A 20974-nucleotide genomic window follows, 5' to 3' on the forward strand; every position below is an offset into this window, starting at 1 on the left:
TTTGGGTTACAGAATGCCAGTCAGTGTCATTGTATCCTCACATGGCAGGAAGAGAGCCCTTTGGCCTCTTTTATAAGGAAACTAATCCTGTTAATGAGGGCTCCACCCTTCTGACCTAATTACCTCCCAAAGGACCACCTCCTAATAACATCACATTGAGGAGTAGGGTTTTCATATAAATTTTGGAGGGATACAGACATTCAGTCCACAACATTGTCTGCTCAACAGAAGGTAAATTCTTTGAAAGTTTTAAATTACATCTTAGTATAATACTTTGCTCTCAGTGATTTGCCTAGGAATATCTCATACTGTGTAAGTCATTCACAAAGCACTTTCACATACATTACATCATTTTATATAACAAGGTTTAAATTATTTAGTTTTCTCATTTAATAAATGGTTACTGGAAATTTTCTCTTTGGCGACTACTACTCTACTAGGCTTGGGGATTCAGTGAGAACCACGGCATGATACTTCTCCTCGGGCTGTTTGGAGTTAGAGTGCAGGTGGCAGACTTGTCAATAGGCAAATAAAATTTCAAATCTCAAGTACTGAAATATGCATAAGTGCAGGGTGCTATGGGGGGACATAGGAGGGACAGCATCCCAGTATTGCGGGATCAAGGAATGCTTTTAGAGGAGATGCACTTAAGCAGAATCCTTAACAATAAAAACAACAACCAACCATCAGGATTGATTGGAGGCTCGAGGAGCTAAATGGAGAGAATTTATAATAGGATACTGGGCAAATCATTTGCTCAGTAGGAGCCTCAGTTTTCTCAGCTTTAGAATGGAGATAACACCTTCTTCACTGAGCTGTGGTTAGAATGAAATGAATTTTTAAAAAATTGCTTTTAAAACTGTAAAGCCCAATATGGGAGTAATGCACAAATACTGGCAAAAGGTATTAGCCACTGGACTTTGAACTCATTTAGAAAATAAATAATATTCAGAAAAAGTGGAGAAATAAAATAACATTTTCTATTTATTATAAAAGTCTAAAATGAATCTTTAGTTAACCATTCTAGCCTGAAATATGTACTGCATTTCTGTCAGCAAAAAAAAAATAATCATTTCATTCAATCATAACAGCCAAGATATAAACACTAACATAAACAAAAAGCAAGACAGAGCCACTGACTGAGAAAGACATAGAATATAAGTTTTAAATCTTGTGGATAAAACATAGAGCTGGCAGAGCATTTAATATAATACAACTTGATAATGTTTTAATAATACTTGACTAAAAAATGAAAGAGAGGAACCTTGGCTCATTCATTTCTAAACCTATACTCTTGTCCCCTTGTCCACTACAATGCATTCCGTAACAGATGTATATTCAATGTTTGCTGCATTGAAATTAATCACTTTCTGGAAGCTTGATGTTCTGCATAAACATATGTGGAAATACCTACTGCCTAGATGACGATCCCCTACAAGAAGCTTTCCTGACTTCCCTCACTGCAAAAGCAAATGCTCCTTTTTTCCCTCCTCCTCCCCTAACGTGCTTCAATCATAGCAATTCTACAGCTTTAAAAAAAGACTCCTTTTAAAGAGCTTTTTCCATCCATTTCTGTGAGCTCCTCAACAACTGTATGGGGCTGAACTTTATTCCCCCAGGACTTAATATAGTTCCTGGAATATTGCAGACATACATTTAAATATTTACTGAGCTACATTGACCCACAATAGCACTAAAGTTGTGGACCCAGGGAATGGTTGCCTGAATTTGGAGATAAGGGGGACCCTCTTTTCCTAAACTACACGTAAAATGAGTACTTTTATGACAAAATGAAATGCTTTATATAGAATAGACTTAGAAAGCAGTACAATATCTTGAACATAGTAAGTATTAAATAAATATTTGCTGAATATATTGTGAGAAACAAGGCTTAGTAATTGTAATTTGGAACTCTTACAAAAGCCTAGGAAAGCAATTCAATTGTAATCTGCACATTTCTTTACAATTAAGTAAAAATATTATTGTACTTTTTCAACAAGGGTTGAAATGAAATGTTTTCTCATTTATAAAGAAAATTGATTTAGCCAAAAGATTCTGTTCCATAGTAATATGGGTGTGGCTTTTTACTGAATTACTTAGTAATAATTTCACAAAGTATTAAACACACATGGTAGGAAATTACAGTGAGTTCCTATCATATAATAAAGATACTTCTGCTCTACGAGGTAAAAACATCAGCCTTATCCCATATTACTTGAAATACATGAAGAATAGAGGCAAATATTTCAATGCAGTCTTAGTACTTTGTTTATTTTTACCCAGAGAGCCACATCTAAGTCACACCGCAGTACAGAGTCAGTCAGAATAACAGGAATAAACAAGTAAATGTGAGGTCACAGATCATCTATCTCAGTCTTTCAACCCTTTAGTCTCCACTGCCCTTGATAAATGTGCAGTAAGAGCAAAAACTGACCGACATTACTGCACATGCAGCCTCATTCACAGATGGGCAACACCACTGAGACTCGAAGTCTGGAAAAAAAATGCTTTCAAGATTATTTTTTTCCCTGAAAAAGCCCTATTACTTACAGCTGGGATTTGATTACTATCAGTACCCTTTTAAGAAATGATTATCCTCACTGCCTAGCTATAGCAGACGACTCTGGTTCATAAAAATAAAGATAACACCATCTTACATTGGCTGATAGGATAAGAAACTGATGGTGACCTCCAGGGCATCTCAACAACTAAAAAAAGAGAATGTCTGTATACCCAGCGGCAGCTCCCATAAGGCAATAACACCTTCTTCCATCAACACTAATCAATAAGCCTAAAGCCCTAGCTTAAAAGATAGAGCACAAAGCCCTGGTGGGGAAAAAAAAATAGTTCAGAGTAAGGCAAGACGAGCGCATCTTCCCTTAGTGATTCTAAACTTTTTTTAAAAAGTGGCCACAAGCCCTTTAATGAATAAAACAGAGTAAAAATAAATAAGAAAAAAATTTAAATATGTTCAGGCATTTACGTGACTGAATCACACCTCCTGTTTGATTCATAGAGAGATCACTTACAGACAGTCCCTAAGTATTTTCACGAGTGCTTCAACAGGGTCACCGTTAATTATGAAATTTGTTCCATGTTTCCTTGCAGGGGAATGATTTTCTATCCATTCCCCATTAAACATCTTTTGTTCAGTTAGGGGTCTCAACCGTGGGTGAATATGTCTGCCAGGAGACAATAAAAAGTGGTGTCTGAAGGTATTTTTCATTGTTCTAACTGGTGGAGGGGAGGGGTGCTACTGGCTTCTAGTAGAGGCTCAGATGCTGCTAAACATCCTACAATGCACAGGACAGCAGCTCCTATCACCGCCCCCCCCCCGACTCCCCCTCCCTTCCCATACACACAAGGCAAAGAATTATCTCTTTCAAAATGTCAATAGCTCCAAGGTGAGAAACACTTTTTAGCCCAGTGATTCTAGTGGTGGCCGTACTGCCCCCTTGTGGGCCCTTTGGAAATTTGCGGGGTCCTTTTTCTTTTAGGATGTCCTGCAATGCAAGGAGAATATCACACCAAAGAATTATTCTATAACCCACACAAGATTCAAATTTCCTACTGGCAATTCACACAGAAGAAAAATCCATAGACAATTCTTGAGCCTAGAACCTAAATCCGTTCATACATGTAAATGAAATATTTATTGTTGTATAATCTTAAATTACATTAAGTTTGTCAGGAATGCAACTATCATGTATATTAAGGGAAGTAGATAACTTTCTTTTGTAAGAAACTTTACAGAGTTGTTTGCTAATTCGGAAATTAGGTCACTTGACAGAAACACTATTAGTGGCACTGGAATGCTCAATAAAACACACCAGTACTAATGTATGTTTTCAATTGTTATATAAAATGATTCCAGGTAGAGGTATAAGCACTCCACATCTTCGGTTCAACTTACCGTGTGCTCCATTTCCTGTGCATCTCCAATTTGGACAATTCAAGCACTTAATTTTTTTTAAAACCACATGTCATTTGATTATACATTACTTTCTCTTCCTTTGTTTATATTATCATTAGGACACTATATACATATACACACATAATTGTGTATGCAAATGGTTATATAATCTATTAATTTCATTTCAGGATAGTCAGAGAGCATTAGAAAATATTCAACATAAAAAGAGAGCACTGAGTGTATTAGGATTGTAATTCACTGCTCTTCCCAATCATAGACCTTTGAAATCTTGATTCTGCTTTGCAATATAATTACCAACCCTTACAGCATCTTGCCCTCTGTGAATCTGATTAAGATGTCATTGATATCCTTACCCAAATAAATAATAAAGATGCTTAATACAGAACTGATGACTAATGTTGAGTAATGCAATTCACTTTTCTGTACTTGCTCGATGGAATTTCACATCTACCTTTTAAACTACCTTTATACAACTAAGTACAAAAGATAGCCCTGGAAAATTTCCACAAAACAGGGACCAATCATCTTTCCCAATGGAGTTACACTTTACTGACCATTCCACCCACTACTGAAGGCACTTGGATATTTTCAGTAAAGTTTCTTTAAAGTGAAACAGCCATTCGAATTATTCCTAAAATCTCTTCCAGCAATGAGAAGACAAACTTTCTGAAAAAAAGAAAAAAGGAAAAACTGACAGCAGATGGACAGGAAGCAAACATAACAAAGGAATATACAATCTCAAGGAGACTAGTGAACAGATACTTGTGTGGGGGTAGCATGAGTGTTTGGACAGATTTTTCTTTCCAAAAAGTTTCAACGCATCCATATTAAATCATTAAATATCCTATATCATCAATAAGCCCAAAACTATTCCCAGAAATCTTAATTCTTTGAAGCATCTTGGATGAGTGTTTGAGAATTAAATATACTCAGAAATATACCTATACTATCATCAATTTTAAAATTATATTTTCAAATAACTGAACTTCCTTTATTACATAATGTATTTTATACAAAACCAAATCACCAATAAGACTATTTAACTAATTCATACTGCCTCTTGAAATTTTTTTAAATATTAAAGAGAAAATTTAAATTCTTAGTGGTCAGAATACAGTGTCTATTATTTGACACATTAACAAAAATACTCTAGTTAGGTTACAAAATGTGTGTGTATGCACCTTAGCTTGAGGTAGAAGTTAAAGAACTATTTAAATTCTACTTTTAAATATATAAAATAATATCACCTTAAAAATAGTATATGCCTAAATATAACCACACTGTTTTAAAGTGTATAATTTTAGTTGATTGAAACATTTAGAACTTTTCTGAATTAGTTTATATTTTGACATGGTTTAGATAAATGTGCCAAAGAAAAACTGTCTTTATCGTAATACGCCTATTTGAGGTTTATTCTACTAGTTCTTTGTAACCCTAAAGAAACAATTTACTAAAATTATAGGGAAGTAAAGTGTTGAAATTACAGCATAAAAGTTTCTTTCACCCTAAAATTACAGGTAAGAAAACTAAAGCCTACAGAAATAAAAATCACTACTTGTTCATTTTAAGCCCAATTTTGCTTCCCTATAAATCTTTATAAAATTCATACCACAAAAACAAGAGAATCAAAACCACCAATGATCTGTGATTTTTTATGGAACCACAAGAGACTTGTACTTTTCTTTGAACCAAAGGACTATCAACAAACACTGAATCCTTTGATGAATAAGAAAAGGTGTGGAGGGAGTGGAAGGCAGCTGGAACCAGCAAGTGAAAAGGCCTCTGTAAAACCTTGCATCATTACTGAGATATGTCCTTCACTCCTCACCTCATCCAAAACCTCTTTCCACAGGGACCAGTGAACTTCAGAAGTCATAGCTTTATAATGCAGGTTTGAAGGAAGATCAGAAAAACCAATGGCATGGTGTAATGAGTTAAATACTGGCCCCCAACATTTAGCTGTGATTGCGACCTTACTTTGAAATACGGTCTTTGTAGATGTCATCAAAATGAAATCATCCTGGATGAGGGTGGACCCTAAATTCAATGACTGTTGTTCTTACAAGAGAGAAGTTTGGACACAGGCACACAGAGAGAGGGAAGAGGCATATGAACGACGGCATTGGAGTGATGCACCTATAAGCCTGATAAATTCTGACAACTATCAAGAACCCCTGGCCACAGAGATGTTCCAGCTGTGCAGAATCCCCACTCTGAGTGGCTCTTCTGGGGCCTCCTGTGTCTCTCCCTTAGCCTGACATAGCTAATCCACTGAATGTTCCTGCCTTACTATCTTCTCTTCTGGGCAATTCACAGCAGTGTTTTATTTACATCAAGAACCTTTAAGAAACAGCTCTTCTTACACAAACGGTCTTCTAAATTTGGTTGGGATGTTAACCTGGGTAACAGCATCTTTTGTGTCCTTTGTTCTGACCAATCATAAGTGTACATTTTATATTTTTTAAAAACATGTAAAAGGTATCTAACCATCTCATTTCCACTTGTCCCATTGTTCCAAGTTACAAATGTCTAGTTTTCCTCATTGCACCCATCACTTAAGGTGTTTAAGATAGATTTAAGATGGGCTAGAATGGCAAATAGGAGACATGGGATTTAATCCCAGTTTTGTCGCTAACAAGCTTCCTGTCATTGGCAAATCTCGATCTTTCTGAACCTCTTGATTTTTTTCTTTGTCATTAATGTTTTATTAATCAAAAAAGATAAATAAGTATATCTCCTAAAATCCTTTCTAGGCATGAGTTTTGATAATTTGTTAATACCAGAACTCAAGTTTTAAAAAATCTCTAAAACTGTTTAAACTTTCTACTGTTAAATTCTTACCAGCACTTTTACTTAGGGCTTTACACTCACATCATCTTTTCTTATTCCATAAAGCATGTATGAAGTATGCCTTGTACACAAAGCCTTATGGAGAGGAAGTATCATTATTCCTATTTTATTGATATGGAAATTAAAGCTTAGAGAGATGAAGTAATTTGTCTGAAATCACACAATGCAGGAGAGGCCAGAGTTCAACCTCAGGTCTGTGACATTAAAGACTATTGTTCTAATTAATCGAGATACATTCTCTAAAAGACTGGGATGAAATTTCTGAGATTATTCTTCCTACTCTCCAAAAACAGTTTCACTTTTTGACTTTAACTTCTTGATTATCTTTAATGTGACTGAATTCCAATCCAAATAAATGTTTACAAAGTCACCTTTCAGTAGATCTAGTCCAATATTATTACAATGGTCAAAAAAAGGAAAGTGCACTTTATTAGAAGTTACCACCCTATAAAAAGAAATCTCCACTGAGTAGTTTCAATACCATATATGTCCAAATCTTCCCACTAGTCTTTTTAAAAAATGTAGCTGAGAGACTAGGAATTTGTTTTATTCCCAAGTGGGAACAAGTTCCTCAGAGTCCTTAAAGTATCAAAATAGTATTTTGATGAAAGAAAAACAAATCTTTGTGATTCTTAAAGAAAGACTTTAGTTATTTAATAGCATTGTATACTAACAATTTTATCCTTACTTTCAAAATCACACTGTAGGAATTTGGGAGTTTTATTCAATTAAAAAATAAATTAAATTTTAAATTAAGCTGAAAGCACAATGTGGACTTTATAAATCTGAAAAGGAAAAGGGTATGTAAACATTGCTTCAAAAGTATTCTCATGAAACCAATTCAAGTATAAAAAAAGAAATAAGAACTTTCCATATGTTACTGTTATGGTTATATGCTTGATTTTTTTTAAAATTCTGTCTTTAATGTAGAAAATTAACTTTGTCATTGTTACCAGCATTTTTACTTTTAATAGAATGAGTTAGAGATCACTTATCTCATATAGAAAATGGATGTGTAATTGCATAAACTAATAAAAAAGTCACACTGGAGATTAGCAACATCTTTGACCTAGTACCCTCACTTTTTGGAATTTATTTCGTATGTAAACAAAAAATATACGAGGAAAGGTGTACAAGAATATCAGTTGCAGCACTGTTTACATTTGCAAAACAAACAAAAATATTGATATTTATAAGCTGACATACATGAATACTATGAAATAGTGCATGGCTATTAGAGAGACCAATACAGATTGATTCAGAAAGAACCCTAGGAACTATTATTAAGCAAAATACACCAGGATACAGAAGAGTGTTGTGTAATGATTCCATTTCAGTTTAAAAAAAAAAAAGAAAAGAAAACACCAAATGATCAGGGAAGTTCTCTCTACGTAAATGTTTGCAGAAACATACAGAAAGGTTAACATTGGCTTCCTGCTGGAGTTCAGGTGGGAAAGACTGGAAGGAAAAGATAATTAAATTTTACATATCTTTTTATTGTCTGACAACCAGCATGCATCACTTTGACAATTAACACAATTAAGGAAGTAGATATAGCCCAAGAAATTATTAAAATCAGCGAATGTGAGATGTAGTATATGCTTGTAAGTATCAAAAAAAAAAAAGTACATCCAGATTTTAACATGTTAAGTAGGGATTTGGAACCACACAAAAGAAAAAAATTATTGTTCTGATTTCTTTGCTATCGAGAACCCCAGAGAGTCCACAGCCTGTCTCATCTTGTGTGGACATCCGCTATGATACCCTGAAGCCAGATGATAAGGCTAGTTAACTAGAAGATTTCAAGCTAGGATACTTCAATCCTTGCCTCTATACTTAGGGAATATCTTGCCTCAATAGCAAACCAGAAAGATCAGAGAAAACAAAAGGTATTACTACTTATCTCTTGATTCACCACATCTAATAGAGCCTAGATTCTCTTTTTTTGGCCCTCCAGATAGCAAAAAGCATATCCTACATTTGATTTACCTTGATTGTCTCTCACAGTCACAGAATGCACAAAATTTTTTCCCCTAGCCCAGTAAAAATATAAATTATTGCCCCAAAGAGTATTTTTATATACTAACAGTTTCGAATAAACATATCAGTTTCAAAATACTTTTTACAAAGTCAATTTATTCTCATATAGGGTATCAAAATGTGCACTGTTTTAAATTTTCTCCATTTCCCACCTTGCTTGTTTATCTAAGTACAATCTAACACAATATCTGAGCAGAGACTGATTACAGAAGCCAAGTGATCACATTAATTCAGAACTGACTTCTTTTTACTCATAGTACAACTTATTTTTTGCATTGACCCTTGGTTACTGGGACAGACCAAAATAAGAAAAATTTTCCTCAGCGTTAAATCACAAATGATGCCATCAGTAAGACTACTTCACTTCCAGTCCCCTGAGGGTTTCACATGAGAGGGGTCACAGACTCAATGAAACAGCCTTTTACAGGAAGACTGAATGGCACTTTCTGAGGGAATATTGATTCAAAAACGTACGGTCCATTAGATGTGTCCCACAATTTATCCCTTTGTGGCAGGTCAGACTACACAGTTTATTTTTACCCTAAAATTGTCGAAAGGCAATATATATTGACAGCATTCCATAAAACACTTTTGCTTTTCTCTTGAAAATATATAGATGTATAAAAATAATTATATTATATAGATTTTTTTTTCTAAGAAGGACCTCAGAATACAGGAGGCTATATTAAGATTTACTTAATTATTTTCTAGAACCACAATTATCAAGGAGATCAAACAACCTATTAGAGACTATTAGAAGTTTCTTCTAATATCTGATCTAACTTTTGTTGATACTAATTGACTTTTAGTTCTTTATGTGAGGAGGGGGAGTGAGTTGGAAGCCATTTCCTTTATTATTCTATCTCCTCACACATATATTTTTTTACCACTATTAATTTTTAATTATTTCAGTTTTATTCTCTCAGCTAAATAAGAGTCCAGAGGTTTCCTGAGGAGCTTTAGAAATTTCTCTCAGACTGAGATCAATGTTTCAAGAAGTCACCATGCAAAGTACACTATTTGTTTCTCTTAAAAAAACACTTAACTTTGGCTTTTTAAACACACTCCTCCAAAATTATTACTAATTTGAAAAATAAAATGTCATATGTAGTCAATGATACACTTTACAAACACTGAATCCTAATATTAAGAAAGTTATATGTTTGAGAATATATTTTAAAATTTAACTAAAGGCCTTCCCAAACGAGTTGTACAATTGTTAAATATTATACACCTGCTGCCATCTTGTGGTAACTGTTGAAATCTCTCTCTCTCTCCTCTCTCCTGTCTCCTCTCTCTCCTCTCTCTCCTCTCTCTCTCCTCTCTCTCTCCTCTCTCTCCTCTCTCTCCCTGCACCCTTCCCTTCCTTTCCCTCTATGTCACTCTTATCAAGCCCACCCTTTCCCCACATCTCTTGAAGGGGACCAAAATCTATTGAAAACTTAAGACCTCGCTTTCTTAAGTAAAAATACAACCTGCACTATGCTCTAGAGGTAAGAAAAGTCAATTGTTGCAAATTCCTTGCCCAGCTTGTATAATAGTTCCTCTTTTCTCCTATTTTCTTCTCACTTATCCACAAAGCCATTCTTTTAACAATATTTTTAAAAGCTTTGTTATAGTTTAGATTAATCTAATGTAGTCCTCCAAGCAAAAAGGATACAGATTACAGAAAAATACATTTGTATTTTATGAAGTATTTTCCCTTCCAAACTTTTTCCGAATTGTATTTTTAACGAAGAAAGAATGGGGGGAGGGGGAAAGCATCATGTATTTCTGGTTACAAAATACCACACTACCACCCTTCACAGCCATAGACACCAACTCTCAGGTTCCAATGAAGAATGCTGGGGAAGAGATGAGAAGCCACACTGTCCCACAGACACACTCTGGGTAGAGAGAGCTCCCCAGGCACCACAGGCTGGATGGAGATGAGCAGCTTAGTGTCCCTGTATTATCTCCTGGCTGTCCTGTTCACCTACGAGTCCTACTGTGGCATAGCAAAGGAAATTATAAATCTGGGAGAGAAAAAGATGTTTTTCTGATGACATATTAAAATGATTAACTCTTAACCAGACTAATTGATCATCAGAGAAAGAGCATGTTTTATAAAAGCCAACTAACTCTATGTCCCCACTCCAATTCCTGGGGAGAAGTTGAGAAACAGCCCTCTAAGGAGTCACCAAAGATAGACACAGAGAGAACTCAATCGGCCAGAATCTTCAAAAACAGAATAAGGGTGAACAAGAAAAGGAATATGAAAACAATTTATTTTCCTCCTTGTTTAAAATGATTTAAAAACAATTTTCCCCATCTTTGTTTGTGTACTCATATCTATGTTATATACAATCTATACTTTTATACCTTTTCTTAAAATTGATCCTTATTCTAAGCAATAATAGCCACATAGCATGGATCTGATGTTATTGTTACATATTTTCCTCCTAAATTTATTAAAATTCCTGTTAATATAAAATAAGTTCACTTGTGTACCACCTAGACACTTCCCTGATGCCACCGATAATGTGAACATCATACTTTGGGAAACATTCCCCTGAGGTATATATGCCAAGTGGAGGGTAGTAAATCTAACAACCATTATTTATAAATATGTAGCTTTAAGTGTCGCAGGGTCAAGATTTCTATTTTTTTAGAACCACAGTTCAGGTTGAAGATTCTCACACATTTTTCCAGCAGTGACTCACAAGGTGGGATGATGTTCTCATGTACAACACACTCTTGTGAAAAGACAAGACCTTCTGTGGATTATGTGCCATGTCCTGCCATGTATTTGTAATCCTACCAGTCGAGAAAACCAGTCGGAATGCAAGGAAAAAGCCATCCCTAGGAACATACTTGTGAATGCAATAAACCTTATTTTCTAAGAAACGATTCATGGATTTTGATTTTAAACTATTATTGACTCATTTTAACCTCACAACTAATCAAAAACACACCACTGTGAAAGACATAGGATATTGTATTGAATATTTTATAGAGTGTTTATTCTCTGAGAGGAGACCGAATTGAATATGAACTGGTTTTACTCTCTAAAAGGTTTACGATTTTTGTTTGTTTTTAATACATTCTAGTTATGTGCTGCTCTTACCCTTTCTCTGAAAATTAGCATCTGGGAAAAGAAAAGTATGGTATGCTGAAGGTTTTATTTGGTTGGAATTTTTCCTATAAACAGACCTGGTTTCTACCCAAGGGTTTACAACCTAAGATATAAAAGAATTTTCTATTTTGAGGATTTTTAGCATATGTAGCTAAATTCCTTAGTGGCAGTGTGATACATGAAATTAGCATTATCCACACCATGAGGGCGATGAGAGGCATCAAGAAAAATATTAATATTGACCCAAAGGTTTTAGATTTGCTCATTAGACAACAACAGTATCATGCAATTGAACCAACGGGCCTACAGATATTTGAAAGAGGCAAACATGTATTTTTAGAATCCCTATAAAGTTTATCAGCAGCATTTTTGCAGCATTAGAGGTCAGAGTGTTCAAATAAAGACACATCTCAGGATTTGAAACACATTTCGAAGTTCTCTCTAAATCGGACTAGAAAGTTTAAATTACAGAACTTCAGTTCTAAATTGAGAGAATAATTTAAAAAGTGTTGTTGTATAATCTTTATCACAAGTAAAAATCTCAAACTGAGTCCTAATAAGGTAATTATAGCAGACGTCTCACTGGATTTGCCTTAATAAACACTCATGAAATCAACACATTTATTTTATCATTTTGCACACTAAAGTGCCATTAATGTGCTCATACACAGAACAAAATCAACCCAAATCAACTCCTAGTATCAACATATAGATGACTTAGGACTAATTTTTAAGAATATGTCAAATCAATATTCACACACACACAAAAGTTTAAACATGCAGCCAGCACACTGGACACGACAAATTATAGAAAGTATTTGAAAACTCTCTAGGCAATATAAACTTTATATTGATTGAATTTAAAACTACACTATTTTCTAAGGTACTAAGTGTTTCTATTATAGTCTCATATAACAAAAAACATGAAAATGTTTAAAATGAGCAATGTAATGTATACAGAAATCTGAGATCCACCAATAATTCTTAGTTAGTAGTGTAGTGAAAGGTTAAGGTTTTTTTTTTAAAAAGGAATCTGTTGTTTAAGAACAACAATAAATAAAATAGAGAGATTAGTTATACTACCAGTCTATTTCGAGATGTACTTCTGGAAATATCCATTTTCCATTGAGCAAATATTTTAAAGCATTGCATATTTCTAATAAGAACAATTAAGAATTATTTTTAAATCTTTAGAAAATTTAAATTGCATAATATATGAAACATCTAAAGATATAAAAGACTTTAAAAGCTTTGAGTAAATCCTTGAGCAACACAGGGACCCAAAATAAAGACACAAAACATAGGCAGAACTAAGAACAAAGAAAAGAAAGTAAAAATATGTATATCACTGGGTAAAAGTACAAGGTAGTACTTCAACAAGACACAACTAAGATTGGTTCTAGTATCCTGTGCTGGGAGACAATATTGGGCTGTATGCCTAACACCAAGCACAAGAATTTGACAAACTGCAAGATTTTATGATCTGCTTTACAATAACAGCCTGAGAAGTAAACCCTTCTTTCCATGATTTGGGCAAATTTAGAGGAATTTCAGAATAATAAGTGTAAAATCATAAAAAGAATAAAGTGGCAATTGTGTTTATGTATATGTATATACATATATGTGTATGTACACATACATACACATATACACACATTATTCATACACATAAACATATGCATATACATAGTCTCTTTTCAGGGACAGACCCAACAGCAGAGCACACCAACAAAGACAGATGCAAGGTCAGTACTTCTTTTTTGACAATTCTCAAACTTCTGAGCTTTCACTTTTGTGAAACAGGATATGCTATCCCTGGTTTATCTCAGAGCTCACAGTAATTTCCAAGAGCTACAAGAATCCTAGATAACACAGGGTCCTGATAAGCAAATTCTCAATGTCAAATGAAAATAATTATTTGTACTCCGAGCAACTATGAAATCACCTGAAAATCTTATCAACAGAAAGGGTTTTAATATACTCTCAGCATCCCCTACACAGTATGGTGAGAGGCATTTAGTCAGGAAAAAGGAAAAAGATATGACATCTTTTGTTTTTTCAGGTCTATTAGAAATAGTTTCATGAGGGTCAGTCAAACTTATAGCGGGTACAAGATTAGATGTAAACTATCAACCTAAATTTCAATCAATGAGTCAAATGGAACAAAAACTTCTGGAAATACATCTGGAAAAGGTACATGATTCCAGAACCTGAACAAATCCCAAAGCAAAGTGGGTATGTCTTAAATAATAAGTATAAACAGGTGATAAGTTGAAGCCATCGATTCACCAACCTCTACTGATGCAAAATTAAGAAACCTAAACAACCTGGCCCCATTTCTGTGATCCTTTAAAAAGGCCTTTAGCAATAGCTTGCTGTTTTCTCATCACTAAAAGCAGGGTACTATCAACCTCCCGTATGGCTTTGATTGAAAGTAGGTGTGACATGCTTATCCTCAGAACCTATGGTCTTCAAATTACATGTGACAAGACACAAGGATTTTGACAAGCCATCCTACCTAAAAATCTTTCCTTGTCCTTCTCATCTTGCCTCCCCTTAAACTCCCATCATAAATATTACTCATCTTGGTATACTAAGAAATATCCTCTCCCAGAAGCTCCTGTGAAAACATTACTATGTTAATCCAGAAAGGATAACTTGGAAAACATGTTGATATACTGTCAGTAATAAATTCCTTTAGAAAGTAGGATTGGTAGGGGTGAAGGGATTAGCAATGAGGGGTACAAAAGGCAAAGTGTACAGTGAATGGTACCCAAAGGGGGCCACTAAGATCATTTTCACAATTGTACTATTCATCAGCCCTGCCTATGACATGACACTGAGCTAGAAAAGTTAGGTGAGGAAGGAAGAAGATAGAAAGGTGGGTAGATGACAGTCCCAAGAGTGGGACAGCCTGAGGAAATTCAAACCTGGCATGGTACATCCAAGGTGTACGTGCCGGATGCAAGAGCTCATTGGCAACTATTTCATGATGTCAGTTTAGCGCTGGCTCTAAGATTTTTTTTGAAATCCTATTTTAATTTAGGGCAGGTTCATGCCTTCTTATCGAAAGGATTCACCAGTTAGTTACTAAGATGAAATTGGCTCGATTCTAGGGCTATGTAGTGTAGTAGTTTAGAACTTTACAAACTGCAAGATTTGGGTCTGAAACTTGTCTCTTGCTTTTTCTAGCTGTAAAATCTCCAGCAAGTGACTTAACTCTTCAAGCCTCAGATTCTTCATGTGAAAAGTTTGTCATTTAGGGCTGTTGTTAGGAAAACAATGAGCTACTTATAGGTAAAGAGCTTAGGATTGTGCTAAGATTGCTAAGATTAGCTATCTTTATTATTGTTGTCATTGTTTTTTAAAGCATAAGTGTATTTTTTATGAACAATTAGTGAGCTGGGTCCAGAATTCAGTTGGTACACACTCATTTCATTGAAGTTATTTATATCAAAATTAGGCCAAATCCCTTGACTTAGTCTACAGGATAACCAAATCTGAATCAAATTAGAGATACAAAAGGCAATGAGTTTTCTGGGGCATCCATCCACATCCCAGTAGAAGGAAGTTCAAGTTTCAAATAATGAACTAACATTATCAAGAATCAAGGGATTTGTGACAAGAATAGCTCAAATGGTTTTGGAATACAATCTATTATTCCTATAACAGATTAATATTGATCCCAGCCTTTGCTGAAGCTAATTTAAAAACAACAGCAACAACTGTATGCTAAGTGGACAGCCAAAAGAAGGAATCTAGGTGTGTGTAAAACTTAAGGGAAAGAGTTAAGGACATTGGGCAATTCTTAATTTGGAGCATATGCATGCAGAGCATCAAGAGTTCACAGAAAACCATGTGAAATACTCAGAGTTATTTGGCAAACGGTAATATATAAATTTAAAATATCATCGTCATCCAAAACAGCCTGTAGTTTTCAATGATAATCACTTGATACCTACTGGGCATTTCTAAGGTATTTGAAAATGAGTACTGCAAGAAGTCTGATATTTTCTTTTCAAATATGATTGTCATATTGTACACTTGATACTTACACTGAGAGCTCAGATCTTCCCTTTCCCTAGTATAATTTTCATCTAAGCATTCCTTAGATACTTAGATCATTCTTAATGGAGTTTGTGCCTTATACCCTCTGTGGACACATGGAAATCTGGTTAATTGTACTGACTTGATTACAATAGCTGGTGAATTCTTCCATTTCCTTCCACTAAAATAAGTGCTTAAGATATTTTTGTTACCTATTATGTAAATATTTTAGAGTGCAATCATTTTCTAAAAGTAGTTATACGGAGAAACTCTTTAATCATTCTGCCCAACAAGTTAAATTCTTATATTTTCAAAATATGTTCCTTTTCTTGTTACTATAAAAACGAGGTGTCCTAGTTTTAAAGTTTGAAAATAACCTGTAGTATGAGTAGCTATCACTCAGATCCTACAGAAATTGCAATTGAACATTAGCTTTGCAGTAAAGCAGTCTCTTTCAGGCTCAGGAAGCCCATCAACAAGGCATAGCTTTTAACAAAGGGTGCATGCGGTGATGAAATATCTACTCCTCAAATCCAAAGATCTGAATATTAGAAAACACACTTTTGAAGACACTTTGTTTTCTGTTATATGTTGCATCCCAGAAATACTTTTTAAATTATTTTCTTTTGTGGACAAAATAAAGGTTTTCGCCACTGATAATTAAACTAATGTAGTCTTTTTAAGTGATAGATGACGATGAGTAAGTACCTAAGATGGTTACTGTCCCCATATATACCTGTCAAAATTCTTTAAATTCTAGTGAATGAGCTTGCCGAAAATACACCCCACGCTCCCATTTGAAAGTAGAAAACTAAATGCTGAGTGGGAAAAAGTTTACCCTCAGCGTAAATCAGCAGGAAGGAGGAAAAGCACTCCAGCTACTTGCTGCAAACACAAATATGCACCCGACCTCTACTGCGCATGATCCATTCTTACGATGAATGTTCTTATCCCTAACACGAAAATGTTGGGGACTGCGGAAGAGAGGAGGGAACGAGGGAGGAGGATGTGTACATACGGAAGATCAGCCATCTCCTCCCAATGCATACAAAAACTCCTCTCACTCTTAGAGAGATTTCTTGTCAAGAAAAACTAAAGTGTCTCTTTGAGAGCTAGCTCCTGAATGAAAGTAGACTCTGGGAGGGAGAGTTTCTCTTGCCCTCTCCAGACCCTGGTGAAATCTCTCTGCTGTGCAGGGGTGCTGGTTACTCTTTGAGGGGCACGGCCCAGACACAGAGATCTGAAATTTCAAAAATGCGATAAAGTCTTCGCCCATCCTCCTTGGGAGGCAAGCAGCTGCTGGGTGACCGCTGATGAAGTAAGTGGCTTCTTAAGGAGGTGGGCAGATTGATTCCAGCTGCTGAGCGAGGGGCAGGGCACGCGGAATGCGCAGCGAGGCTGGAGTTAGGGGCAGCGGCGGCAGCTTTCCCAGCCCAGGGCAAGGCCAAATATTAGCAGTTTTGCTGTCTTGGACTCAGAGAGGAAGAATGTCATTGTTCAATCTGATAGGACTTTCAAGGCAGGCTGGACCAAAAGGTGACATGTGGACAGTGTCATTTTATTTTATAAGTGGAGTGTCTCTCAGGAAATCTGAAAGCTGTCCTCTGAGACGTCTGTTCAGAAGGGGCCCACAGTTCCTAAGTTCCTTTCTGCCTGATTCCTGTTTTTCTCCCTCAAACACTCCCAGTTCCTGGCCCTCTTCTAATAGCTCTTAACTGCTGCCCAGACTCCTTTGCCCCCTTTCACTCCCCCCGCCCCAACAAAACATAGTAATCGATACATAAGAACAACAGACAAGGAGGGGGTGCGGGGGACATTGACGGCCCTGGATTGGATGGTGACCAGACAAGAGAACATGCTCCTTAGAAATAGTCACCTCAAAGACAGAGAGTTAAGAGGGAGGGACTAATTTAGGGGTCCCCTGAGCCCCAAACCCAGACAGCGAGTGATGTAAGAAGAGGGAAGGGGTAAGAGGTAGGCAGGCATGAAGGCACGCCTAATGGAATATTCAATATCCTGCAAAATGCACTTTCGGCCATGCACTTCCAGAGACTAAAAGCCAGTAATGGGCTTTGGAGTCTGCACTTCCTCTCCCTAATGTCCAGAGGCGCTTTAATGCTGCAGCCAATCGATCAGCCTTCTCCGGAGCAGGCAGCGAGTGGAGTGCAAAAGCTTTCCTACTTGTGGCCACAGTCGCCTGGCCTCCTCTGCACACCTCGAACAAGCGACACACAACTTTGAACTGGCAGGATTTGGCTTCTAAAGTGCCCAGGAGGAGGAAAGGAAGGAGTCCAGAGGCGCCTGGAGAAACAGTCCCTTCCCTCTTCATCTCAACTTTTCCAAGGAGAGATTCAAAAGGAAGACAGACCAGGAAGGGGCATTATCCATCCTGGGACAGGGCTGACCAGTAACCTCAAACCTGCTTCAAGTCCAAGGTCACCGAGCCAGCCACCTCCAAGCCCAGGCCAGCCCTAGGTGTGGCACTTCTGGAAGGAATACAAACAAAGCAAACGAAACACTCAGAAAGTGAGGGTTTTTTTTTTTTTTTTTTTTTTTAATTTCTTGCTGACATCATAGCTGCCTGGAAAGTGACCCTGTGAATAAACCTCCCAGTCCTGCCATCCTGGAGGCCGGATCCCCAAAGCATAGAAGAGACGCTGTCTGGCTTCCCCCCTCCCCCCGCCGCCCTTTCCCCGCCCCCTGAGCCCTCCCCATAGGACTTGGGCTCTGGGCAAGTTCAGTCCTTAAATTGAACCCAACCCTGTCCAGCCTCCTGTCACCCCTCCCCGTGAGGGAGGCTCCAGCAGCCCAAACGAGCATGCCCCATGGCCTGAGTCTCAGGGTCGCCTCAGGGAAGCTCCCAGGCCCCAGGATGGGCAGGGTGCTGTCCTATCGAGGGTGCCCCCACAGGGGTGCGCAAAGCGAAGACAGCACGACTGCAGCCGAGTGTAGAGTGACCAAGTTAGCAAGCGCGAGAAAACTTTCTGTGGTCTTTATCCCCACCCCCATGCCACAGGGGCGCGTCTCCCAGAGGAGCTCGCCTTTCCCAGCCCGGCTGAGACAAGCACAGCACGTGATGGGCAGAAATAAAAATAAACACTTCCCATTCCCGGGCCTCAGGGGCCACCCCCATTCCACTCTGTGCACAAGCGAGCAGCCCTGCGCTGACCAGCCCCTGCCGCTGTAGCTGGAGCCCCCAGTCCCTGAACTGCTGCCCGGATGGACACCCGGGCCCACCCGCCGGGATCGGTGGCCTTCGCGCTGGCCCTCCGCGCTGCGCCGCACCCTGGTGCCTACCTTTCGGATTTGGTGAACTTCCGGAATGCCTGTCGAAGGTCATGGAAGGACCTGTACGTCTGCGGCTCAGCAGAGATGCCCTGCGCCCGGGTGGTCCGAGGGCCGATGTGGGTCGAGGGCACTGGCAGCACCGACTGGCATTTGTGAAGCTTCCTTTTCAGCTCCTGGATTTCCTCCTCCTTCTCTGACAGCCGCTTCTCCAGCTCTTTGATCCTCTCCTCCTTGAGCATGAGTATCTTGGCAAAGTCTTCCTCCAACTCGCTCATTTTTTCCCTGAGCCCCTCTGCAAAACTTTTTCTCCGGCGGCTGCGGCGGCTGGGACAACAGCCGAGCGAGGCTAGCACAGAGTAAGTGAGTGAATGGGGCGCTAAGTACCAGCGCGCAGCAGAGTGCTGCCCCTAATGCGGAGCGAGGAGCCGCTTTCTTCGATCCACTTCTGCTGAATGGACTAAACGCACGGAGGGGAGGATGAGAAGTCTAAAAGGGCTGAGAGGAGGAGAGGCAGAGTGCTAATCCCTAGCCTCTCTGGGGAATAGGTGATTATCTTTCATTGAGAAACCAATTAGAGCTGCCCTTCCTCCCCTGAGACCCCCTCCCCCGCCCCCCTTTCCCAGTCACTCTGTGAGAATACCGCGCGCACGCGCCACCCCACCAAGAGCCCTGTTCCTAGTAGGGAGGGTTGAACCAGAAAGCCTGGTCTCACTCCATCACACAATAATCACTCTTCCACGCTATATGGTACCAAAGGAAAGGGGTGGGGTGGTGGTAGGGGGGGAGCTTTATGCCACTTGATCCTTGAAATAGCAACAATTATCATGTGATCTGACAGATGACGCAGGGCTTGTAACTGAAACCTAAAGACTTTGGGGGGGGGGGTGTGACATTGCATAAATATTAAACTACCTTTAGACAATAACCTGGATAAATCTTTGTTTTCGCCATTCTCTTCTGCTCTGGATGATAAGGGAGGGTTCATATATATATATTTCTTACTGCGAAGTCCTGTGATTGTGACCCCACCAAGAATGACAGGATAATAGCAGTTCCAAGCTTTTCAGGGTAAAATTTTACTGGAAATAGTGACCTAAAATTGTTGGTGGGGAAGTTGGATGAATATGCATATGGTAATGAGCCAAATGTTTACAGGAAAGAGAAAGGCCATGCCTTAGCTGTAAACTTTTTAGAGTCTGGATTTTATTTCATCTGCTACAGTTAAAATTTGCATATTGAGCATGGTTGTAAAGTGGTGGCTTCCAGCTAAATTGCTGCCTCACTCTACCAGTTTCAAATTTGGGGAAAAATTGTGTCTGTTACCCAGATTTCTTCCTCATCTGAGCATCCATCACCTCACCTTAGGAGAATGAGATTTTTCTACCCATTTAGGCCTGAGTATTTGTTAATTCCTAAGCTTTTAAATAATGTATATGCCACAGGGAACTTTTTTATATAATATAAATCACTGTTTAAGAGTTTGTCTGGGTATGTAGGAGGAGCATTTTTCAGGTAATGATAAGAAAATTAGTAAATCTTTTTGTAAAAGGAAAAAAACTAGATCCAAATTAAGATGACAAAGATTCTCTCTGAAATGGTAACTTTCTTTAAAAAGAAAGATCAATGTATAATCACTGTCTACTTATATATATAAAAAAATCTTTTACTTTGTCTGAAACACAAAGCAAAAGGAGGTGCAT

General features: G+C 37.8%; 1 protein-coding gene across 1 annotated transcript in view; it reads right to left on the reverse strand.

Moving 5' to 3' along the window:
- Positions 1–20232, reverse strand: part of PRKG1 (protein kinase cGMP-dependent 1) — a 1094018-nt gene extending 1073786 nt beyond the window's left edge. The window contains exon 1 of the mRNA XM_016154345.2: positions 19284–20232. Coding sequence (XP_016009831.1) covers positions 19284–19549 — 266 coding nt within the window. The 5' untranslated portion in view covers positions 19550–20232. The remainder of the gene's footprint in view (positions 1–19283) is intronic.
- Positions 20233–20974: the final 742 nt, after the last annotated feature.

Source organism: Rousettus aegyptiacus, unplaced genomic scaffold, assembly GCF_014176215.1.
Source record: "Rousettus aegyptiacus isolate mRouAeg1 unplaced genomic scaffold, mRouAeg1.p scaffold_m13_p_6, whole genome shotgun sequence".
NCBI classification, from domain to species: Eukaryota; Metazoa; Chordata; class Mammalia; order Chiroptera; family Pteropodidae; genus Rousettus; species Rousettus aegyptiacus.